General features: G+C 39.8%; 1 protein-coding gene across 1 annotated transcript in view; it reads left to right on the top strand.

Annotated features, from left to right (window-relative positions):
* The window catches only part of LOC145416880 (uncharacterized), a 151069-nt gene that overhangs the window by 5054 nt on the left and 129099 nt on the right, over window positions 1-16916 (top strand). Inside the window, exon 3 of the mRNA XM_080285746.1 lies at window positions 7058-7116. Coding sequence (XP_080141872.1) covers window positions 7058-7116 — 59 coding nt within the window. The remainder of the gene's footprint in view (window positions 1-7057; window positions 7117-16916) is intronic.

Raw genomic sequence — 16916 nt, 5'->3', positions numbered from 1 at the left:
CATGGATGGGGTAATAAAAGAGGTACAAGGTAGGGTAGTGGATGTTGGAGTGGCCCTGGTGAGAGAGGATAGTGTTTGGAAACTCCCTGTATTGTTGTTTGCAGATGATACTGTGTTGTTGAGTGAAGACAAAGGGGAGCTGCAAGGCTTGGTGCATGAGTTTGAGAGAGTGTGTAAGAAACGGAACCTAAAGGTGAATGTAGGGAAGAGTAAAGTGATGGTCTTTGAGAGAGGTGAAGTCAGTGAATGTGCAGCGAGGTTGGATGGTGAGGAATTGGAAAATGTGAGTACATTTAAGTATTTGGGTAGTGTGATGAGTAAGGATGGAGGTTTGGAGGGTGAAGTGCTTGAAAGGGTACAGCAGGGAAGAAAGGTTGCTGGTTCCTTGAAAGCAGTGATAAGAAACAGGGAAGTGAGCATGGAAGTGAAAAAGTTACTACATGACAGTATTGTGATACCAACTCTAACGTACGGAAGTGAAGCTTGGACATTGTTGGAAGGACACAAGTCAAGAGTGAGAGCAATGGAAATGAGTTATTTAAGAGGAGCCTGTGGAGTCACATGGAGAGACAGGCTGACGAATGAGGATATAAAGGAGCGTTGTGGTGTGGATGTGGATGTGATAGGAAGCATTATGAGGAACACACTGAGGTGGTTTGGCCATGTGGAGAGGATGGAGGGTGAAAGACTGACGAAGAGAGTGTATGTGAGTGAGGTGTAGGGGGGAAGAGGGAGGGGGAGGCCAAGGATGAGATGGAGGGATGGGGTGGAGAGGTATATGAGAGAGGGGGGTGTGAGTTGGGAGCAGGGCAGTGAAATGGCGGGGGACAGGGCGACGTGGAGGCGATTTGCTTGTGGCCACCCCAAACGGGATTGAGGCGTCTGGCAATAGATAGATAGATAGATGGTTTTCACTATAATGATGTTCATTAATGTAGGAACAGTTTTCTTGTAACATGCTATTGTTCATTATAAAGTGGTCCAGATAGAAATCTTTCACACTTGCATTTATTGCAGTACTGTATATGACTTTTTTCTTGAAGCTGCTTATGAATCTGCCATAATACTTGTTTATATACAGTACTGCACTTAGTCACATTATGTACATTCTAATACTTATCTGCAGGTAAGAATGATTTTTTAATGTTTGAGAAGATAAATTTTCTTGGTGGAACATAACTATCGATAAAAGCAAAACAGTACTTGTCAGGAAGATATACTGTATATGGTGTTCAGTGAGGAATGACTGTATTGTTTAAATGTTTTGTTCACTATTTCAAAGTGTAAGGATTGTGAAGGTAGTTTTTTTATTGAGTTTACTAGAACCACACTGTTTGTATGCTCAGCTCATTTGGCATGCTAGGATTTAATATTTCTGGGCATTCTGTTTTGTTCAGTTAGTCGCTTTATATATATGTGTGTGTGTATATATATATATATATATATATATATATATATATATCTCCATCCATCCATCATCCAATCTTACGTTGCCCCATGAGGAGCGTAGAAGCCCGGGGCTTGGCAGTTGGTCCTAACTTTTAAGATGAGAGTGACCAGCCTCACTCATCCCTGAGTGGCATTACATGGGCGATAAACCTCAATCATCCCTTGGATATAAACCTTCACCGGTTCAATAATTTACCCACTAAATAAATATAGATAGATAGATAGATGTATATATATATATATATATATATATATATATGCGAGTATAAGTGGCTGGGGAATGGCTGGGAGAAGGAGGGAGGTGAGAAGACAGGAAGAAATCAGTAGGATAGAAGTTGTGGAAGCAATGAAGAAAGTTAAATTGGGGAAAGCTCCAGGAATTGATGGAGTGTGTGGTGAAATGCTGAAGCATGGGGGAGAGATTGTAGTAGAATGGATGTGGAAGATGTGCAGATTGGCCTGGGAAGAAGGTAGAGTCCCGGAGGATTGGAAGTCAGGTATAATTATTCCCTTGTACAAAGGAAAAGGGGAAAAAGAAGTGTGTGGTAATCATAGGGGCATTTATCTTCTTAGTATAATAGGAAAAGTGTATGGTAGGATACTTATTGACAGAGTTAGAGAAAGAACAGAGGAATTAGTTGGAGAAGAACAGGGAGGCTTTAGGAAGGGAAGAGGTTGTGTAGATCAGATATTCATTCTTAGATCTTTAGTGGAAAAGTTTCTAGAGAAGGGAAAGAAGTTGTATGCGGCTTTCATGGATTTGGAGAAAGCATATGACAGGATGGATAGACAAGGATTGTGGAAAGTATTAAGAATATATGGAGTAGATGGGAAGTTGTTGAATGCTGTGAAGAGTATGTATGATGGTGCTAAGGCTGCAGTGTGTGTGGATGGTGAACTAAGTGAATTTTTCTCTTTGAAGGTTGGGTTGAAACAGGGATGTGTCATGTCTCCATGGTTTTTCAATCTGTACATGGATGGGGTAATAAAAGAGGTACAAGGTAGGGTAGTGGATGTTGGAGTGGCCCTGGTGAGAGAGGATAGTGTTTGGAAACTCCCTGTACTGTTGTTTGCAGATGATACTGTGTTGTTGCGTGAAGACGAAGGGGAGCTGCAAGGCTTGGTGGATGAGTTTGGGAGAGTGTGTAAGAATTGGAATCTATAGGTGAATGTAGGGAAGAGTAAAGTGATGGTCTTTGAGAGAGGTGAAGTCAGTGAATGTACAGCGAGGTTGGATGGTGAGGAATCGGAAAATGTGAGTCCGTTTAGGTACTTGGTAGTGTGATGAGTAAGGATGGAGGTTTGGAGGGTGAAGTGCTTGAAAGGGTACAGCAGGGAAGAAAGGTTGCTGGTTCTTTGAAAGCAGTGATAAGAAACAGGGAAGTGAGCATGGAAGTGAAAAGTTACTACATGACAGTATTATGATACCAACTCTAACTTATGGAAGTGAAGCTTTGACGTTGTTGGAAGGACACAAGTCAAGAGTGAGAGCAGTGGAAATGAGTTATTTAAGAGGAGCCTGTGGAGTCACATGGAGAGACAGGCTGACGAATGAGGATATAAAGGAGTGTTGTGGTGTGGATGTGGATGTGATAGGAAGTGTTATGAGGAACACACTGAGGTGGTTTGGCCATGTGGAGAGGATGGAGGGTGAGAGACTGATGAAGAGAGTGTATGTGAGTGAGGTGGAGGGGGGAAGAGGGAGGGGGAGGCCGTGGATGAGATGGAGGGATGGGGTGGAGAGATATATGAGAGAGGGGTGTGTGAGTTGGGAGCAGGGCAGTGAAATGGCGGGGGACAGGGCGACGTTGAGGCGATTTGTTTGTGGCCACCCCAAACAGGATTGAGACTTCTGGCAATAGATAGATAGATATATATATATATACACAGTATATAGTTTGGGATGGTGGGAAGTGATGTGCCCCTGTGGCCCAGTTTTCTTGAGCTTAATTAGTGTAGTCATGCACCTTGAACCTCTCTGCATTGTATTCCTGTCTCAGCTTACGAATATTCCTTTGGTCATTACAGTCTCCTTGTGCTGACAGCTAGTCTCACATAAAATGTGTGCATGTTATAATATTAGGGTATGCCCCCCAGAAAGCACCTTGCCCTGGTCTGTCAGGCCCTTCAGGCCCTCAGGTGACCATTGCTTAAGTTTTCAGTTCCACAACTGAAATGTCATGGACTTATCATTCCATTTCATCCACCTCCAGTCTCTTGTTGCCTCATAATGGTTGTAGCTCACTGGTGTTAAAATGAAGAAATACTTGCAGTAAAATTCTTTTTTTGTGTTTGTAGGCAGCCTTCAGGGGTTTCAGGTAATGTAAGGAAAAGGTGGGAGGCTGGCAGCATCGTCATCATCGTTTTTCATCCTTTTGTTCTCATATTCAAACTGGTGTTGGACGTGTGATGGCTTTTCTCCGTTGCATCCTATCCTGGATTAAATCTTCTCCAATACCCAGTCTTTCCATTGTGTTACAACACTTTTCCAGGTCTTCTTAGGTCTTCCCGGCTGTTGACGTCCCACCATCTCCATTTCCTCTGCTGTTCTTACACAGCTTCCTTCCTCACCCTACTTCATGTGACCAAATCATCTAAGCCACCTCTGCCTCAAGATGATATCGAGATCCTTCATCCCGCATCTGGCTACCTCCTCACTGAAAACTCTGTCTTCCCATCTCACTTCTGCCGTGTATCTTAACATTCTACGATCAGTACTCTTCAGAACATTCATCAGTCTGTCTGTCAAAGCCCATGTTTCAGCACCATATATCAATATTGATCTAATGCAGACCTCATATATTTACTTATGTGTCCCAGTGGTATGTGTGTGTTGACCAGTAGGCTAGCTATTTCCTTCCACTTTAACCATGCTGATGCCACTCGTGTTCTAACTGATCTCTCCACCCCTGCTGCACAGTCCAATACATCTCCTAGATAGTAGAACTGCTGCACTTCCTGTAATGTGCCCCCATTCACCTCTAGCTCATCCTTTGCTTCATGTCCCTCCGCTTCTCTTCTTATGCAGGCTGGGCAGTGAATATTTTGCACTCCTCTCTGATTCTGCAGATCTGAACACCTTCTTGGCACCACTTATTACACTCCGTGCACAACACTGAGTTCGCTCCTACTCCTCTGCCACAGCATCTACATGGCCACTTTCCTAACTAAATTCTTTCTACTAATTTCTTGCCTGTCATCATTACCTTTGTCTTATCCATATTTATTTTCATTCCCCTCTTCTCCATTCCCTTTTTCCATCTGTTAAACATTTCCACCACTTCTTCCTTAGTCTTCACTGTCCGCACTAGGTCATCAGCATACAGCAATTCCCATGGGCCTTTCCCTCTACATTCCTGTGTTGCCTCTTCCATTACTATGTTGAACAGCAATGGACTGAGTGCTGAACCTTGATGTACTCCAATTCATATTCCAAAATTTCCTAATGTTCTTGCTATTGTCTTGACTTTTGATCTTGTATCAATACAGAGAGACATGACAGCTGCAATGAGTCTCTCAGGCACATTCTGTCTTCTCAAGGCCCACTCTATATCTCTTCTTGGTACTCTATCAAGAGCATTTTCCAGGTCCACAAACACATGGTACAAGCATTTCCTCCTCTGGTGAAACTTTCCCTGCAACTGTCTCGTGATGAATATTGCATCATGGCTAGCAGTACTAACCACTTCACCACTGTTGCGCATGGGGTGATTGCCATATAGTGAAGGGTATAATACCCATCCTCCTTCATGACCTTATCCATTTGAATCAAACTTGATACAGTATTGTGGTCTTAAGTGATGTAATTAAGGGAAATGAGTAATCTGTTTAAGATAAATTTCATTTTTCCAATTCGCAGTTGCTATTACTGTACCATCCATCAATTCATCACTTAATCAAGAACGTTGGGGCCTGGGACTAGGTTACCGAGTCCAGAAATTGAAGACAACAGTGACCAGTCATTTGTCCCAGAGCTCCATTATATGAACAAGAAAACCCAACCACCCTTCAGAACTACTGTACTGTAATCCTGTATGGACCACATGCAGTTGGAGCACCTTAGCTTACCAGTCCACCCCATATCAAAAAATTGTGCAAGGGTAACAGGGCTAAAGAACATAGTACACTTCACCCTAGATCTCCCTGCATGTTTCAGATAACTGTCCCATAGAAGAGAAGTTATATGCAGCAGGGGAGTTATTTTTTTGAAGGGGGAAGGAACGTACATCTCAGCATATTGTCTTATGTGCAAGCACATACATTACTTGCACCTTCCTAATAGCCAAATACTTTCCTGTATCATAAAAATTTATTATTCTTAATCCTTATACTGTGGCATTACAGTTGTCCTCCCATCTCTTTGATGTGAAAAAAAATAACACGTTTATCAGCTTATCTGAAGCCTGCTTAACTTTTTTTTTTTTTTTGTTGTAAAACTGAGCTTCTTAAAGTATAAGTACAATATGCCTAATATAAGGCTACTTTCCCTCAGAATTTAGTCACAGTTTAAACGATTTTGTAGCATGAATAAAAAAAAAAAAAGGATTCCCACTCTATCATGAACAGTTTTTAGTATGATCAGATAAGAACTTATTGTGAGGTATGGGTCTACTAATTTTTTGGTCAGTATCAGCCATAGTATGACCAGGGTGAATGATGAAAAATTTAGAGTTTTTAGGGACACTGAAGTACAGTGGCCTCACATCCAATATAAGGTTCTATAATGCTGATCGCCTTTACCCTGGTAGACACTCAAAATACTCAATAAAAAAATATATCAGTTTAGTATGGAAAAGTTATGTTAGTACTCTCAAAAATAGCTTTTGCTTGTATGAAATGAAGGAGTGCATGGAAAAGTATAACAAAAACAAGTATGAGTTCATTATTTATTTTAGTTCATCTGTGGTGAAGTAATGAGGACATTCCTGGTGACGCCCCGCGGTTAAGGGGTTAACCGGGTCGGTCAGGATCACTTGATGGTCGCGATCGTCAGCTTTTACCCTCTCGGAGGGGAGCTGAGAGCTCATATAATCCAGTCTAAAGGCAAGGCTGTGACCTTCACACATGCACACACCTATCCCCTTGCTCATGGGGGACAGTAACCACCCACTTCGTCAGTGAAACTTTTCGCATCCCGAGTGAGGCGCGAACTCCTGTCTACCAGATGGCAAGCGAAAATGTTACCACTGAGCCAGCGAGAGTGTGTGTGTGTGTGTGTGTGTGAGGGAGAGAGAGAGAGAGAGAGAGAGATTTTAGGGGATTTCTTTCCCTCTCCACCCCAGGTCTGGACATAGACTTAAAATTTTGTTCCTTGAGGACCTGCACTTCTGTGTGACATCACTTCATTTGTCACCTCCCCAGGTTTCTCTGCCCCAGCCTGGAACTGAACTTATGTCCGTGGGAATCATCATTCACAATTTAATTTTGCTTGGTTGAATTAAGATGATTATGGTCACTGGGGTGGTTCAGTTTATAATATAGCAAGACAAGCTTTATCCCAGTAAACATAATATTATCATCTTTTTATGTTATTCAGTATGTAATTTCTAATATTTCAACCATCAGTGCTACTAGTTCTGTAGGTTTTATATTAGCTCACTTTTTTCAGAAACTGCGTGAGGAAGAGCTGGTGTTGTGGGGACGGGATGTTTCAATCAGGAGTCGCAAGTAAGTTCTGTAATATAGTATAGGCAGAGCCTGAGATACAATACCCCTATATGCGATACCCCAGATTAGCGATGGGGTTAGAAATACCACCCTACTCTGCATAACGATGGGCAAACCCCGGTTTAATGTTGGGTTTTTAATTTTTTATTTTTTAAAACTGATTTTGATGACATTTTAGACTTAAATTTTGTGCTTAGGTTGATTTATAAACTGTTTTTAGACTTAGATTAATGTGTTTTAGTCATAGGTTGGGTGAACATTGTCATTTTGAGGTACAGTTTACTAAGTTTGATTTTTCCAGACATATGTGATGATTTTCAGAGTTTATTTTTGGGTTTAGATAAGTTATAAACTGATTTTAGGCTTGGCATAATATGTTTTAAAGCTATTTGGGGGTTTAGGTTAGCTAGAACCTTGCTTTTGGACTCATTTGGATGGGTTTAGGACTTGGTTGGGGGAGAATCCCAAGACTCAAAAATGCAACCCTATACAGTACTTTAAGTGTTAAATTCCCTGAAATATGATACCTTGCCTAGCGATGGGTTTTTACATAACCAGTTGCATTGTTAAACCAGGGTATGCCTGTAATGATACAGTGTTGATGAAGGATAGTATCATAGTTCTGTAGAGTATGCCATATATTTTCTAAAATTTTATCATTTAGGATGACCAATAACCACCATCCAAGGAAGTACTACATCAGTTTTAAGAGTGGCTACAAGCTTGGCAAATAGCACTGCAGATATTTTGTGGCTACAAGCTTGGTAAATAGCTATGCAGATATTCACTCTTTGAGAGCTCTGCTGAGTTTCAAACAGATACTGAAACTTCTTCATTCTTATTTGACCATTGGATGCAGAAGAGCATTCATATGTAATGGTGTGTTTCCAGCCACTGGCCACAACAGTTCATTGATTGACCCTTTGAGATTCCGATGACGATTTTGATCATTTCAAATCCAACCTCAGAGATTCTGATGATGCTTTTAGTCATCATTTTAAGAAACTTTTGTAAAATATTCATCATAAATCACATTTATAAGTCATAACAAAGAGACTCAAGCCTGACGTAAAGGAATAGTTGCTGTATGTGTGGCAGGTACTGCACAGCTGGTCTGACTCATGGCTTTGTTTATTTATCACTTTATTCTTGGAGAAAGTTTTTCTACAGCAAGGTATAAAATTTTTGGTTTTTGCCTAACTTCAACTCGCCACTTTGACTGTTTATATACTTTGTTTTCTTTTTTTGAACATACTGTGATAAAGTACAACTATTCAGCTTCAAAATAACACCACAACCAGCATCCTGTCTTAAAAAATGTATTTACACTGACCGATCAAAGAAAAAGATTGCATAGCAAATATGCGGCCAAGACTAAAATATACAGTAATTATGCATGTCTATCCTTTAGCTTTATTGTGCAATAAAATGCAAAAATTACCATAATCTGTATATCATTGTAAAGGTAATTTATTGTAGTTTTGCATGGTTTAAACCAGATTTACATATCTTTATTATTTTATTTTATTTTTTTTTTTTCCCGAATATTTTTCTATGGCAAAGTATAAAATTTTTGTTTTTTTTGCCTAACTTCAGCTCATCATTTTGACATTTTATTTTGATTGTTCTCCTTTTTTGAACATACTACGCAAAGGTACAAATATTCAGCTTTAAAATTACACCAAAACCAACATTCTAGTATGAAAAGTGTATTTACACAAGAGGGATGAAAGAAAAATATCTTGCTGTGAAGATGTGGGTAAGCTTGAGTGGCTGACTTTAGTACAGACACAACGTGCCCAGCCCCAGAACCTGATAGGGTTAATATAAAGCTTCATCAGAAATGCAAAATATACCAGTTGGCATGAATCTGGGTTTGAAGATGGCTAGTACCAACCTTAGCATGCAAACATATGACAACATTGCTTAGTCCTGAATGCCTTCTCTCTTCAGTGTCCTACCTGTTGAGGTTGGAGGAGTTATATATTCTATGCATTTCAATTTTTCTGCATGTATCTTTATGGCTACCTCCCCCCTACCTCTAAGAAAACAGTGATCTTTCCAGTAACATTTTAATAGATGCTGGGAAGTTGTTATGCTTAATGGTATAGGAAAACCATTATAAAGATCAGATTATTCTTACTACTCAACCAAAGTCACCTTTTTTTTCCCCTTATACCTCTGTCAAAAGGTATCTTACATATCTTGCCATTGTTACAATAAAGTATTGTACACACACACACACACACACACACACACACACACACACACACACACACACACACACACACACACACACACACACACACACACACACACACAGAGCTTGCTGGTGCAGTGGTAATGTTCCCGCTTGCCAACTGGTGGACGGGAGTTCGCGGCTCGCTCAGGTTGTGAATAGTTTCACTGACGAAGTGGGTGGTTACTGTCCCCTTGAGGAAGGGGATGGGTGTGTGCGTGTGTTAAGGTCACAGCCTTGCCCTTAGATCGGACTATATGAGCTCTCAGCTCCCTTCCGGGAGGGTAAAAGCTGACAATCACGACCATCAAGTGATCCTGACCGACCCGGTGAATTACACACACACACACACACACACACACACACACACACACACTGAAACAAAATTAACACCAAGGATATCAAATGACATACTAAACTTAGAGGAATATAATATATGAAGAAGAGATAGGAACTTAAAAAAAGGAGGAGGAATTATAATATTAACTAAGAAAAATCTAAAAGTCAAAGAAATAGAACTAGATATACCCTCACAAGTAGAGCTGATTGCAGTAGAGATCAATACATCTGAAGGGAAAGTAATTGTAGCCAATTTGTACATGCCACCCGGATCAAACACATGGGGAAGAGACAAATATGAGGACCTGGCAGAGAGTACAATTCAGAGTTTAAGAGCATTGCTACATAAAATGGAAGAGAAATTGGAAAGAATTATACTAACTGGAGATTTTAATACAAATATAAATTGGAATACTCTAGATATAATAAGCCAAGAAAGCTGTTGGGACCGAAAGCTCCAGGATCTCGTGCAAGAGTTTTTCCTAACGCAACATGTGAGGGAAACCACCAGAAAAAGAGAACTCAATGTACCCTCAATGCTGGATCTCATATTTACTAGGCAAGAAAATGATATTAACAGTTTAGTATATCACCGTCCACTCAGCAAAAGCGACCATGCAGTATAAATTGCAACTTCAGGATAGCATATGATATACAGTAGTTAACAGCAATGAAAGTTACAAAAAGAGCCTAAACTATAAAAAGGGAAATTATCATGACCTAAAGAAGTATTTCTTAGAAATTGATTGGGAAAATGAGCTTAGAGGACAAGATTTAAATGCTGTTTATATAAAATTCTGTGAATTTTATGAAATAGGAGTCCAGAAGTACATCCCACAGCACAAAGAAGCAGAAAATAAAATAAAAAAATGGTTCAATACAGAATGTAAAAAATCAGAAGAAAGAAGAGATTTGTTGTTGAATAGATACAGAAGACACAATAGTGAAAGGGCATATAATAAGTACAAACAGGCAAGAAACGATTATACAAGAATAAGGAGGGAAGCCCAAAAACAGTTTGAGGAGGATATCATAAATAAAAGTAGTGATCAACCGAAGCTGTTTTACAGCTACATCAGAAGCAAAACCAAAGTAAAAGATAAAATACAATCCATTACTGATGAGGGAATCACCTATACACAAGAGAAGGATATTTGTGAAGCATTAAGTAAGAATTTCCAATCAGTTTTTACAGAAGAAAACAATTTTGAGAGAGACTATGTGGAACATGCATGACCACACATCTTACCAGATATACAAATATCAGAAAAAGTAATACGAGAGGAGTTAAGTAGATTAGACAGAGGAAAAGTAAATGGTCCTGATGAAATTTCATGTTGGGTGCTACGAAAATGTGCAAAGGAGTTAAGTAAATCATTATTTTTAATTTTCAAGACATCCTTGAGTCAAGGTAAACTACCTGATATTTGGAAGAAAGCAAACATTGTCCCCTTTTTCAAGAAAGGGAATAGACAAAATCCACTCAACTAGCGACCAGTATCACTGACCAGTGTTGTAAGCAAGGTACTAGAAAAGCTTATAAGAAAAGCTTGGGTAAATCGTCTAGAAGAACACAATATGATAACAGAAAGACAGTTTGGTTTCAGAAAAGGAAAATCATGTGTTACTAATCTGTTGAGCTACTATGACAGAGTAACAGACACAATACTGGAAAGAGAAGGATGGGTGGACAGTATCTATTTAGATTTCAAGAAAGCTTTTGACACAGTACCACACCAAAGACTTTTATGGAAACTGTACCATCCAGGAGGAATTCGAGGCAAACTGTTTTGTTGGATGCAAGATTTTCTCATAAAAAGAGAAATGAGAACAGTACTAAGGGGAAACTACTCATTATGGAAAGAAGTGACTAGTGGAGTACCACAGGGCTCAGTGCTGGCACCAATCATGTTTTTAGTATATATAAATGATATAGACAGTAACACTGGAAATGAAAGCTATCTAAATATGTTTGCAGATGATGCAAAAATACAAAGGAGAATTACTAACACAGACTCTTGTAAAGAGCTACAAGAAGAATTAAATAAACTTCATGAATGGAGTAATACATGGCAAATGGAATTCAATGTGGACAAGTGTTATGTAATCAAGTTTGGTAAAAGTGGAAAAAGACTTAATTGGGATTATACGTTAGGAAATAAAACCCTACACACAGACCTAGGTGTGATTATCAATAACAGACTATCTCTGGCTGACCACATCAGTGAGAAGGTACGGAACATGTATAAGGTACGGAACATGTATACACTGCTTGCAAATATGAGAATAGCATTCACATACATAAATGAAGACATGCTAAGAATGATAATAACATCATTCATCAGAACAACCCTGGAGCATGCATCAGTAGTCTGGAGTCCTCATCTCAAAAAACACATAGACAAGATTGAAAAAGTTTAAAGGGCCGCTACAAGAAGGGAACCAAGCTTAAGGGATCTAAGCTACGAAGAAAGACTAAATAAACTGAATCCACCAACACTACAGGAGAGGAGGAAAAGAGGTGACATGATAATGCTATATAAATGCATATCAGGGAAGGAGAAAATAGACATAAATGATTACTTAACCTGCGGGGAAGCATCAGCAAGAGGACACTGCAAAAAACTGCATAAGAAGAGAGGTGATAAAGACGTAAGGAAATTCTGTTTCCCAAACAGAGCAATTGATCAGTGGAATGCACTACCGAATGAAATAGTGTGTGCCAAAACAATTCACAAATTTAAGGATATGTACGATAAGTATGGTTTAAGACACGGGACAGTACGAGCTGGACTCATTCCTGTAAAGATACAATTAGGTAAGAACACACCACAAAACACAAGAAAAACAAAGAGCAACCACAAATTACACAACTTACATAATATAAACAGCTCATAGAAAATACAGTGCCCTCGCACAGTGAACAAGTTTATGGGTGGCAGACGGGCTCATTCAAAGTGAATTTGTTCACTGGGAGCAACATATCTTATGGAAAAAATAGCATATGGGCGGCACTGCTCCCTCAAAGTCCACTTTTTGAGCCATAAGGATGTACTAAAGGGCACATTTCAAACACATACAGTTCAGGTGGCCTGCAGTCCTGACGGACCCAGGTTCGAATCCCGGCTGGGGCAGGGAACAGTTTAAGGATTTGAATTTCATTTAATCAGGGTTTACTGATCTACCAGAAGACCCGCCGACATGTCGTAAAAATACCCCCGCTAATACCAATACACCAGTCCTGCATGAGACAGCCCTAGCATGTATTCAATATGGACGGTGGGTATTAAACGCCCATGGTGACATGTAGTGGTGTATGGTATGTAGGAGGACTGCTGGGCCTTGATAGCAGGCTGTGAAGCCTATGCCCTGAGTCGGACACATAAAAAAGAAAAAAAAAAAAAAAAGATATATGAAATATAAAACACATGGTTATTTATCTTAAGTGAAGCTGATGGCGACCTTGATTGGCTTGAATACAGGTGGTTCCGAGGCAAGGAGATACACTTAGTTTGTCCTCACCACATCACCTTCCATTCACTCGTTCCCATCACCAGTCTCGCCCTCATCACTTGACTGAACCACTTTCCCACATGCCTCTACCTAATTCACCCCTCCCATAAAACCTTCAGAGTCCAAAGATGACTCCACTGACATCACATCATCTTCGTCTTCCCCAGGAAGTGTAGCAGATGTAAAAGCAACTGGTTCCTGTTGTTCTCGTGTTTGGTAGTAGTGTGTGATGAGTGTACGTTTTCTTCTGTTGCCTTCCATATTGTGCCTTTCAGTGTAATGGTGAAAAGTGGTTTGTAATGATGAAAAGTGGTTTCTACTCCACTGAGCACTTCCTGTGTCCTAAGGTAGCTGGTTTCAATTTCCTTGACTTCCCCCAGAACATACATAGAATTTTACTGATCTTAGGCAAATAGACATAGGCAAGTCTTCGTCCTTCGTTGGATTCTACTCAATAGGTTGCTCAGATCTGGCCTCTTGTGCAGTGTCTACTGGGGGGGGGGGGGTCGTTCAATATGGGGGATGGCAGTTATGGCCTACTCTTTCCCCTGATTTCGTTCACTTGGGGTTCAACTCATTCATTATGGTTTTGTGCACCAGATTACCCTCTGCTCGTTCACTAGGCGAATCGTTTACTCTGAATGTGTTTACTGTGTGAGGGCGCTGTACACACACAGCACATGCAAAACACACTGGCACATACAAAATACACACTGTAGCCTTCATTTGGAAAGCGTCAGCACTGAACATATTCCTAACCTCTGTGCCATGTGGTTAGCAGATGTTGCTGGGATTAGGAGAGAGAGAGAGAGAATACTGCTGTCATAGTCCATGCATGCAATGAAGGTGATTAAAAGAGAATGTTTAATGTGGATTGAGAATCCCTGTACCGTCTAAAACTGCAGTTGAACCTTATTGATTTTAGATTTTAGAATTTTGCTTAAAATGGTTATATATACAGAAAGGAAGTGAAAAAAATAATCACCATCAGCTGCTCTTTGGTGGATTACAGTTACTGTAGTGAACTACTGTAATGTCAAAATATACAGAACCAAAAAATTAAATTCAGCCTTATCCAAAATGTCGAGCTGAAGCTGAAAATGTGATACTCTGCTGAATAGTCCAGCATGTGCACACACAGCCCACCCTGCCTCAATTTTTGCAAAACCTTTGTAATGATTATTTTCTAGTATAGGAGCTGATTTTATTCTAATTGCCCCCATAATTGCTACATGAAGTAATATTTTTTTGTGGTGTGTTTTGTTCATATCCGACCTTCGTTTTCTTGGGAAATTATCCCTGTAGAGTTAAGCAAGGCATACTTTTGAAAGGAAAGAAAATGAAAAACCACTGAAGTCAAACCTAACTTAACAATGATGGTCACATCTTGTAGATCTAACTAGCCTTGACCAGTTTTGTTTTCAGTTCTTTTAAAACAGGCAGTTCTGATTGCAAGGCAATGGTGTGATCCAAAACATTACAGCTTTTTCTGTATAACTGGTACTGGTACATTAAACTAGGGGATAAAGGCAAATCAGCTGTGCAGGTATCAGCAGAACATAATTGGTGTTTTTATAAAATACTACACTGAGTATGTGACTTGAAAGGGTTAGTGCCATAAAGATCAGTGATGAAGACAAAAATATAATTATTAGTTCCCTATAGGATCAGATTTTGTTATTCATATTCTGTCATTGTGCCAAGTGAAAATACATGTCTTATATTTGAAAACCTAAATCACCTACATGATTTCAAATGACCCAGTCTCAAACACTGAAATGCCTTGTTCTAGAGCTACCATACCCCATGGTGCGACAATATACACCATCTTGCGTCACTGGACACTTTTTTTCACATAGACTTGCATTCCTTATGATATAACTAACCAGTTAAAAAAAAAAAAAGTAATAAAGTAGGAGCTTTTGCTTTTTAAAAATGTTTGTGTGCCAGACACAGATTTTTGGACAACTTTGGCATATTATTATTGCAGCACTTTTTGGTAATGTTGAAGTATTCTGATTCAGTATATTATTTATATTGTAATCTTTCTGTTGAACTAAGACTTTAGTGCACAGATTCATCTCCATAATTCATCTTTAGTAGCTAAGTAAGGTATCCCAGATGATGTTTAGATGAGACTACCATTTTACACAGTCACTTTAGTAGAAGCAAAAATCATATTGATATTGAGGACAATTATTGAAAGTTCGTTTATATGTTCTTTGATGTGAATCTTTTTTCGAGTAATTATGAATAAGCATATTTGCGTGTGGTAAATGGGAGTGCTCACCATCCGCTCACTCGATGTAATGCTGCTCTCAGGTGTCTGCCCCTTCCTCTCCTCCATCCTTCTTTCCTTTCATCCTCTTCTCTTTTTCTCTCCTTCATTCTTTCCTTGTCCTTCTGCCTCTGGGTGACTTTTTACTCTCCCTCTTCTGTCTTTCTTTCCTTCATTCTTTCCTCTTCCTTCTGCCTGTGGGTGATTCTACATTGAGTGACGAGCCAAATGGTTTCCTGTTCACCAGGAAACCATGTACTATGCTGGGTGGTAACCGTATAACCAGATTTTGATGCTTGGTGGTTTAGTGGGTAATTACAGCGCTCCAGTGAGATTGAACCGGTGAAGGTTTATATCAAAGGGGTGGTTGGGGTTTATTGCTCACGTAGTGCCACTCAGGAATGAGTGAGGCTGGTCAGTCTCATCTTAAATGTCAGGCCCAACTTGCCTAGCCCCGGGCTCCTACGCTGCCCATGGGGCAACGTAGGATTGGATGATGGATGGATGGATGGTATTTCATTTATAATTTTTCAACAGGAAGGGCTTATTAACCAAGGTTTGGGAATCTCATTAGTACAGTACTGTTTAAGTTCTGTGTACAGGTTAATATTAATACTGTATATTGATCTGTATTGCAGTAGGATCCATTCACTTTTCCCATTTTAGAGTTCTTTTTGTCAAAATGCATTAAGTTCTCCACATTCCTCTAGACCCCTTTTTGTCAGTTTTATAGGAGACAGCTTTAACTCCCAGTTACAGTATTTGCATAATTTGTGACGTTTCATTAATGTTAGGCTGATAAAAAGCATTGTGTTGTTTTTGTTGATCAACACCAGTCTGTCTGACTAAGCAGACCCTAACTGCAAGCAAGCAACCACACCTGCAGGGTTGTCCTGTTCAGTGAATGGATGTTCCCTTGCGGCTGACAGCACGTTGCCACGGCAAGGAGTGAGGAAAAGTGTGGAGTTTTGGTTCCTGGATGGATGCCACATTTGCATCTCACCCAGTAAACAGACTTTAGACTCCTTTTCACCTTGTAATTTGATTATATGGTTACCAACCAGCATTGTAAATGGTTTTCCGGTTACACTTATAACAAATAACAATAGTTTTAATGCATGTAACTGAGCAAGCATTCAGTGTGGATGAGACAGGCCTGTGGTGGAATAGGCATAAAGGAACCTGATTTTTAATCATTGCTGTCTTGTTAACGTAAAGAGTGGATGTGTAAGAATTATATAACAAACATTTAAAGGTGGCCGTCGGAAAAATGGTTTTGAGGCAGGTTTTGTGTATTGACAGGGAGACCTGTGTAGGGTTTTGTTGAGGTTACATCCCCTGTAGAGGGGTTAGGAGGGTAGTATGACATTTTCCAAAAAATTTGTTGTTCAACAGGTCTTTGGCTGAATTATGTTGGATAAATGGGGGATA

The sequence above is a fragment of the Coenobita brevimanus genome, chromosome 108 (assembly GCF_032717465.1).
Source record: "Coenobita brevimanus isolate Jiangsu-jjx chromosome 108, ASM3271746v2, whole genome shotgun sequence".
In the NCBI taxonomy this organism is placed as follows: domain Eukaryota; kingdom Metazoa; phylum Arthropoda; class Malacostraca; order Decapoda; family Coenobitidae; genus Coenobita; species Coenobita brevimanus.
The sequence above is the reverse complement of the archived record's forward strand: the minus strand, read 5'-3'. Positions and strand labels throughout refer to the sequence as shown.